Source organism: Glandiceps talaboti, chromosome 20 (assembly GCF_964340395.1).
Source record: "Glandiceps talaboti chromosome 20, keGlaTala1.1, whole genome shotgun sequence".
NCBI classification, from domain to species: domain Eukaryota; kingdom Metazoa; phylum Hemichordata; class Enteropneusta; family Spengelidae; genus Glandiceps; species Glandiceps talaboti.
Window position 1 is genome coordinate 2,623,489 of NC_135568.1, and position 9,378 is coordinate 2,632,866.

The 9,378-nt window shown below is 35.2% G+C and overlaps 1 protein-coding gene across 1 annotated transcript in view; it reads right to left on the reverse strand.

Moving 5' to 3' along the window:
• The window catches only part of LOC144451063 (dual specificity calcium/calmodulin-dependent 3',5'-cyclic nucleotide phosphodiesterase 1A-like), a 144,328-nt gene extending 137,048 nt beyond the window's left edge, over window positions 1–7,280 (reverse strand). Inside the window, exon 1 of the mRNA XM_078141823.1 lies at window positions 7,248–7,280. Within this exon, the coding sequence (XP_077997949.1) occupies window positions 7,248–7,266 (19 nt within the window). The 5' untranslated portion in view covers window positions 7,267–7,280. The remainder of the gene's footprint in view (window positions 1–7,247) is intronic.
• Between the last annotated feature and the right edge of the window lie 2,098 nt (window positions 7,281–9,378).

Below are 9,378 nucleotides of genomic sequence, written 5' to 3' on the forward strand. Positions count from 1 at the left end.
TAGTTATGTGATAAAGACAAATTGCAAGTAAATGTGACCTTATTTGATGCCAAATTAAAGTTACAAGATTTATTGGGTATACTTTGCAAGATATATCAAAATGTGATGGAAAAATGAAGATCGAATAAATAAAAACCGAGGATAATGAGCGGTTCATGGTTATTGCTCTGCTTCAATAACCCTTGGCAACCGTATAGAAGTGAACTGTAGGAAGTTATACATATATTTTGACTTTGTAATTTCCGTGATGTAAGACAGATGATCATGCAATGAAATATCCTTAATTTCATGTGTGACACTTACATGCAAGCACACGTACATAGATACACACACATATACACACACTCCCCTATATGTCTGTCTGTCTGTCTGTCTGTCTGTCTGTCTGTCTGTCTGTCTCACACACATATTCAAAATAGGCAGGAAAATCCCGTTTTAACAAGAAAACTGAAGGAAGCCATCAACAGAAAATGATGAAAGGTTATACATTGCATTATCGTAGAAGAAACACTGCAAGGAGGTAACTGCCACAGGCGTGCTATACAAAATAATCAGGTATCATTTATAATGTAAGGAACACTTTGTGATATCGACTATTTGAATACCTTTGATAAAAGTGCCGTCATCATTCCTAATATAACCGGCTGTTAGAATTTTTCATTTTGTAACTTTACTCATGGTATGATTAATCAAATCATCTTGTTGGAATTTTTCATCCACGTATAATACCTCAATGATTACCTCGATGGAGTAAAGAGGAAGTCTGCCATCTTGTTTTAAATAGCACAGCTTTGTACAGCATTGTAATTGCCAATTTGGTTTTGACTAAAATGCATATTTTGCATATCAATACCCTGTACAATTGTTGGATGTCATCTTTTAATAAGCGAATTCACGAACGCCAATGGTTTAGAATTCACTAAAGCCTTATTACTCACAACAGTCACGTTTTTCCTTTAGTTGATTATATGAAGTTACTTTGAAGTATCCTTCATCACACCACTCAATTGGTATTTCCAGCAAGTACATTTTCATGTATCTTTTGCTCTCGGAGTTATAGATTTGAAGTATAACATCTTTATGTTGCAGAATTACTGAAAGCACACTTGGCAACATTGCTATTACCAGTGGTGTGGCCATTACACCATACACATGCCTGCTGCAATATACTGTATTTCCTTATTGTACACATAACATAGTTATATACATTTACAACTAAATAATAATACACCCATTTCCGTTTACACAATGTCATAGGCGCATATGTTGTAAATATAAATATTGCAAGGTACTATTTTAGTTTTCTCTTTCTTCAAAGCTAGAAAGGTGATCCAGTTTTAAAAGCATTTCTAATGGTTGATCATTTCCTGTGTAATCGAAGTTAAACAAATGGACCATGTTTTCTGCAACATAATCGTTCTTCAGTACTATGACTACATGCACAAACTATCATCACATGGTAGGGTGTTTTAAAATTTTCCTTTAGATTCAAGTCATTTTTGTCCTCAGGCCAAATAAAAAAAAAGTAGTTTAGTTCCGGTTTCCCGACCCCACCTAGTTTTTCACGCCTACCCTAAATATTTTTTTACGTATTCGAGAAAAATACAGACAAAATCGCGAAAATTGTGAAGTCTCGCAATAAATACTGGGTGCGGAAACTGACATCAACTTAAAAAGGCAATATAAAACTGTTCTTCCAATCTGTAATGGTTGTACATCTGATAGGACGAAATAACCAACACATAGACCATTTTGAAAACAATGGAGAACCTGAACTAGACACTCACACATGGAAAAAATATATAATAAAATAAACTAAAAAATCTACCTACCCCACCTATTTTAAAATTGAATGTAATCGGAACCACACATTTTTTTACGTCTCATCTACAGCTAAAATATCCACTAACACACTCTTATCTTATAGATCATTGGTCGTTTAATACGAATGCCCAGACAAATCCTAGTTTGTTTGTTGACAAATATGATGCATGGCATCGCGATCACCATATATGTTATCCATCCAAGGTTCTGATTGTTACGTGTAATATCAGACCACTATAGTGATCTAAGGTTTAATTCGGCTTTTTTGAATGGTGTAACGTTCTATTCAAAGTTTTGTTTGAGTGTTCATAGGTACCGGCTACGTTTCCGTAGAGTGGGACCCTGTGGTGCGTGTGTATGAACCGAACGGCACTTTAAAGCTACATGCTCGCAAAGGATCACCTCACATTCTTATAAACAGCTCAGGGGTACAATAATCTTGCCTGTCATATTAAGGTTTTATTATACAGTAATCCTGTATAGTCATCTTGTTAATCAAAGGTTAAAGGTCGATAACTAGGCTAGTCGAATAGACATTTTGCAGACATAAAATTTTATTTTTTATGCTTATCTTCATATGTAGTTTTCATAATCAATCAAAATAATTCTCACTTTAATAATTCTCTGATGTTTAGTTATATCCTATACTTCACCACGAATTTACATATATTTTGTATCAAGGTAGAATGCACCTCAGGGACCAATTTCCCTGAGAAAACAACAACGTTCTCAATTAAAGTGACCATATGGATGTGCATTGAGTATTTATTTTTGATTTTTGATTTATAAAACAATTTTATCACAGCTTCTTACTTGAAAAATAAATGTGAAATAACATAGCCTATACTGGGTCAGTCGGAACCAGATCGAGGATCTGGTTCTCTCTAGTTGAGTCGGTGACAATCTGCTTTAGTCCAAGGGAGTTGAACAACTCTAATGTACGGACCGAGCAAGTATGTTTTAAACTCAATAAATTGCAAAAGGCTAAAAGAAATAATAACTTTGTTGTACAACAAGGATTTTACACATTTCTTAAAAGCTTATGCAGCAATGTATTTAGTTACAATCAATGACTTGGGCTTTGTTGTTTCACATAGATTTTTCTAGTAGGAAGCCACCATCACATTGTTTTATAGATTAAAAATCCCAAATAAGTATCCAATCCTCATCCATATGTCCACTTTAAAAATCTCCAGACCTTGCCAAAAGAAAGATTGTTCCTAGTCTCTTGAAATAATGGAAAAAAAATTGAGGTTCGCCATTGCATTTTCAAGGAAATGGTCAATCTTCGTCAATCACTGTTCACATTGTATTAACGCAGTATTCAGTGGTCATATTGGATTCTAAAATGGCGGCCATATGGGATTCTAAAATGGCGACCATATTGGAATCTAAAATGGCTAGATTTTAACGCTAATGTGACGTCCATTTTTCTTTATTTTAACTGAGAATGTCTTTGAGCTTTCTTGAACAAAGTAACAGCAAAAGTTTAAGATTTTTATTTCCCAGGGTACTCATTATTAAGACTGCTAGTAACGCCTGCAAAAAGACAAAACATCACAAAGTCCATCGATTACTTCATTTTCCTGGAAATGGGTTCCTTGTTAGTTTTGAATGAATATTGAGAGTTTTTATAAAATTTAATAGCTGTAGAAAAAAAGCTTTTAACGAAAGTGAAACACGCCAATGCGGAAAATTTTAGATAATTCATGCGTAACTTTTTTGCACCTTGTTGTCTGACTAATGTATGACAAAACATATACCTTTTACGTAAGTGTAATCAAATTTATTACTCTAGTAGGTAATTGCAATGATTCGTGAGAATAGTCTATATGTTAATGTTGCTGGTAGACGTTTCGCCATTTTGTTTCCAGTGTTGGAAAAAAACACTAACATATTGTTTTTCAGTCAAAAATAGAACGATTGATTAATCCTAAAGGTAACTGTATGAACCAACAAACAGTGTAGAAGAGAACTAACTAATCGTCTTTACCGGAATAAAGACATATGCCTAGGCTTTAAAACAGAGCTAATAGTATTAGAAGGAACGGCTGCATATGGCACGACTAATCCTATCATGGACCAACCAGCATATTATCTTACCATTACAGAGATCATCTTGAAAGTGTTACATTGCATTCATAAGTGAGTTTCTCTCCTCAGAATGTCTATCTCAGTAACAGACCTTTCTCCTACTTTTAGTGTGCATGTCTAAAAACTGGATGACGGGACAGATGCCAGACATATTAGCCTTTGATGTGCCTTGACTGTTGCAGTTTTAATTTGACGGTGACAATCACAGCAATGATAAGCCATCACATTGAGAGTAACTTCACGTCTGGGTGTCGTGTTCATTGTAATCTTTCGTAATATTATCCGAATACGAATTTAACCATAGGGGCAACTGAGAAGCACAGATAAGATTGCTAAATATCACCCATAAATTTTGTATACTACCTAATCACGTGATCACTTGAGATAATACAATGTAGATAGATAAAGGAACTGTTTATTTCATTAACTTTTGCATTCCCTGGTCGTGATTCTCCTAGGCTTCTACATTGCCTGGGTTACTCTACTAGCAAATAAGACGTTTTTTTTCGAATTGAGTTTAAAATCGGATAGAGCTGTTTCACGGTTCATTGATGACAGACGTCGACGGAAGATTAAACGTGACATATTCCATACCCTGCTTTGCAATGGCATCAGTCACGAGATAGATAGTATTTAATTTCTTCAGTAAGTGAATGTAGTTTTAAAAAAAAACATTCTAAGATTTGCTTGTAGATAATTGCTTTCAAATGGCGAGATATAAACAATTTGCGTGCGTAAATCGAACATCAACAGATTGGTTTTATAGGAAAGGCCAATGCAAGTAATCGTGCAATCTGAATCTAGATGAGTTTCTAACATATATAAGGAATTCCTTAAAGTTACGTCGCCAGACTTGAGATACATTATTTATGAAAATAAAGACATATAACCACCTAATTGTGCCTTTGATTTGGCCCTGGAGTGAACGCCCTCTCGATCTCTCAAAGATATGTGCTTGGAGTAAGAGTAAAATCACCGTACCGAAACGAGTTTATGACGTATGTGCAGTTTCTTTTCGATCATGATTCAAGTGCACCGAACAGTTATCATATCGTTTATTTAGTTTGCCTAGATTGGATGTTCAAGACCCCTCAGGTTACTGGTAATGATTAAACAGATTTCACTAAGAATCACACCACAGATAAATCTCCAAATGCTAACGAAATAACTGATAAACACGTACAGAACTGCATTGTGCAGATTTGGACAGCATTCCATTTACATTATAATAAATGGTGATATTTAGAAAACTATCAAATTGTTGTTTATGGATTGTTACAATATGTTGTCTCAAGATATATTCGCCATGACGACGTCCCATTGAGTCAGCGAGGACGATATATCGTACTAAGCTGTACAGCAATTTTCCATTAGGTAGAAGTATTTGATTATCGTAGTGTCAACCAATATAGATTGTAAAGTCAGATTATCTAGGTTGGATATTCCTTTCATTTAGATAGCTACCGATAATAGAGAATATAACATAGAAAATGCGATTTGAGATTTCTAGTGATTGATAACTTTGATTAAAGATTCAATAATGTGGAATGGAAAGAGGATGTTGACTCTTCAATTGACAGAAAAGGATTTCCCAGTGTTGAGATGATTGTAGAATGGTAGTAGAAAAATAGATTTGGTTTCTAGATTCCCGAATGCAATTTTACTGCAGGAAAGAGTGTGTCATGTACTCAAAAGCAAAAGTACTCGATTTCTTCAAATGTGTAGATCTTTTAAGCTTTACTTTTCTGGACAATCGAAAAGTCACTCTTCCATAACAGATGAACGTCATACACTTAAGGTGGACAAAACGTGCTCAAAATTGACAAATTATGTGTACGAAGCAAGTCTTCCGTTTATAGCGATAGCAACATGCTAATGTATTCATTTAAGGAGAAAGAAGCTAGCTATACCAAACATAGCGGAAAAGACAATTGCAATTTTATCTTATAGCGATCAAATATGATGAATTGATTCTATTAACATCGACATGGATTCCAAGATGCGGGATAAAGGTAATGAAGAGACACTAATTAGTTATCAATGTCAGACAAGAAATGTATCTGTAACAAATCACCACAACCTGGGAAATGTTGAATTCTCTACGTTCAACCCATTTACGACTGCTGAGATCCGTTATACGGCGGTAAATAGGTTTTCATATTCTTGCCCAAGGACATGCAAGTCGGATAATTAACCCCCAGGGTGCAATGGAGAGCAAAACGAACACATCCCATGGGTTATTACTCCATCTGTAATAAGCTTTTCACTTTTTCTCTGATCCCATACGGGACGAGCACTACAATGCAAAATGTCAGAGTACTGACGAAAATAAAAGTGCCATGTGTGTGGAAACCAATGATTGATCTATAAATCAAATTGATAAAGCTTGTGAGTGAGTTACATTCCACTCGCAAATGTTGACCATATTCTCCCCTTACCGTTACAAAACGTTGTTTACGCATCGCGATGATACAGATAGCTGACGAGATGTTTCATATTTAATAAATCCTGCATTCAAGCAATCCCAACTTATTTCCCCAACAGTGTACTCATATAACCATAGTACACCCTCGCGCTGTATCTTCAATTTCCTCTACAGGACTCATATTGCGAAATAACGGCTGTAACAATCTATTCTATAATGTGATGTCACGCACAATCTTTCTTCCTCGAGGACGCCGAGACGACACAATATTGTCCGGTTTGGTTTTATAGTTAATACCCTGTCTTCAGTTCAATATGTGTTCGTTTTATCTCTATATCATTGATATTGATGTAAAGGAGAATTCTAACATCCTTTCAACGACACTGATGAGGAATGGAACGCTCTAGTCGATCCTAGGACGGCGCATATCATGATTATCTACTTAATAGCGGCACCATGTTGTCTAACGTAAATATTTTTTAATGTCGTTCACTGCTTCAATCTGTGCAAACTATACGATAGTTGAAGCCGAACAATACTTAGATATATATTTTGCAGAACATGAATTGCACTTCCAACCAATCATTTCGTGCTTGTTGGCTTTGAATAAGATTGTCTGTGGACTTTAAAAAAATGAAACAGGATAAGTTCACGCGGAGAAATAACTCATTGTTATACCTGGTCGGAGATTAATTTGACAGCGGCTATATTTTATGGCAAGAACTTCTGCTCGTTCATGTACCGCTTGTCCTTAGTACTTTGTCAAACGCCGCTTGCATGCTTTGACAATCTTAAGCAGACATTTATCATACCGTTAAAACACATCCGACTGTTTCTAGTTTTCATAAATTTAAAGTAGAAACAACCGTCTTTTTCTTACATATATTTTAATGACTCTGTTTACCTCTACCAGTTGTCTTCATCCTCAGAAATCTTGAGCTTGCACTTCTGACTCGTCGCATGATAACAGCACGTAACCGACCTTCTCTGTTGTGTGTAAGTGAAGAATTGATGTATGGGTCGTGTTGTGTGACAGCTCTCAACGGTCTCGCTGCTACGATACACAGCACACTTGAGGTTGTATACTGTTCACTGTTTGTTACATTGGACTGCCAATAGACCTACGCTGTGTGCTTCCACTACGTACGTGAACTGAATAATGTCAAATCTTGTGCAATGTTCAATCTGTTATTTCTTCATCGCCGGATCAGACGCTGTTTAGGGTTGACCTCATTGGGAGGCACGTTTCCTACAATAACGTAGCAACATGAATCAATAGGAGGCAGCACCTGTCATTAGGATAACCCATGCCCCGTATGATTGGCCATTTTGAACACGTGACACAATAACGTAATATTGTTCAATACAGCACACATTATGATTTCGAGGACACGAGTTAATACAACTATTTTTACCGTCACCATAGTTACCAAAGTAAACACAGAATGATGAGTGTAGACTGTATTAATGAAATAGAAGGTACTATTATTTATTCTACCTGTGGCATTGTTAAACCATGGTCAATTCTATGATTAATTCAGCTGTATCATTTTGGGAGACAAGCACTGCTATACTTAAAGAATTATCAAGTATAAATAGAGATTACTATCTTACTTTTGCAAAATTCTACTTTTCGGAATATGGGCGTAGGGTCTGCATCTTCAGCGTCATTTTTATTGGACCAGTGATGATAAAAATATTATTATATATATATATATATTATTATTACTTTGGTATAATTACATACAGTATTATTGTGGAAGTAAAGCTATCGGCAAACTAAGATAGACACAGACGAAATCTGTTGTTGCAACATATTGATATAAGTGATTGATAGCCGTTGTTGTAATGTACACTCACGGTGGGGTGGGGTCTGTGATAGCTAGTTTTCTCAAGTGGCCTCATACCGAACTTCATTCTACATCTACAATATCTTGTTTAGAGGGTGATATAATCAACATAAATAAGACGTCGATACCTCCCAATTGTGTAATCTTCTACATGTAACAATATTTTTAGTTTATGTCTTATATTGTTGATAGCTTCATTTCCGTAGTAGCAATACAATACTACTATTAACTAGTTTCCAAAGTCGGAAAACTTGAATTAATATTCGTCTGTCTGTCTGTCTGTCTGTCTGTCTGTCTGTCTGTCTGTCTGTCTGTTTGTTTGTTTGTTTGTTTGTTTGTTTGGCTGTCTGTCTGTCTGTCTGTCTGTCTGTCTGTCTGTCTGTCTGTCTGTCTGTCTGTGTCTGTCTGTCTGTCTGTCTGTCTGTCTGTTGTTTTTTGTACTTTGAAATTGGCGGATATATTTGATATGTTTTATTCTCTGGGCACGGTTCGGTGGCTCTAGATGTAACTTTATATATATATATATATATATATATATATATATATATATATATATATATATATATATATATATATATATATATACGGTCAATGTAATATATATTGACCGTATTTTGCAGTATGTATAATGATATCACTGATATTACATTGACCGTGTTTTGCAGTATACATATATATATTGCAAAACACGGTCAATGTAATATCAGTGATGTCATTATACATATGCATATACAGAATAACCTACCGCTTTCATCCTACAGTTAATCATTTCCATCCATAATCGCCGTTTCAGTTTTATTAATTGGAAATGAGACGTGGCTTGGAGTCTCACAGCGAAATTGCATTCTACTTGATATGTAACGTCGATGTTAATGTTGTTGTATATGTCTTATATATAAGAATGTAATATCTATTATTGCATTGAATGGTTCATCCAATGTCACAGCTATCAGAAATAATACTACATGTATATTACTGTCTTGTTCACCTATATCCATAAATGTGTGATGTGTGATGGACAAGAGACGTCATGTTTCTTTGAAGAAACACTACATTATGGCAATCAAGCCATGTACCAATATTTTCATTGATTGTTTTAAATATGCCTCATTACTTCGAAAGATGGATTTCAGTAAAGATTTTTGCCAAAAGATATATACCATTAATACAATCTGAGCAGTAAAG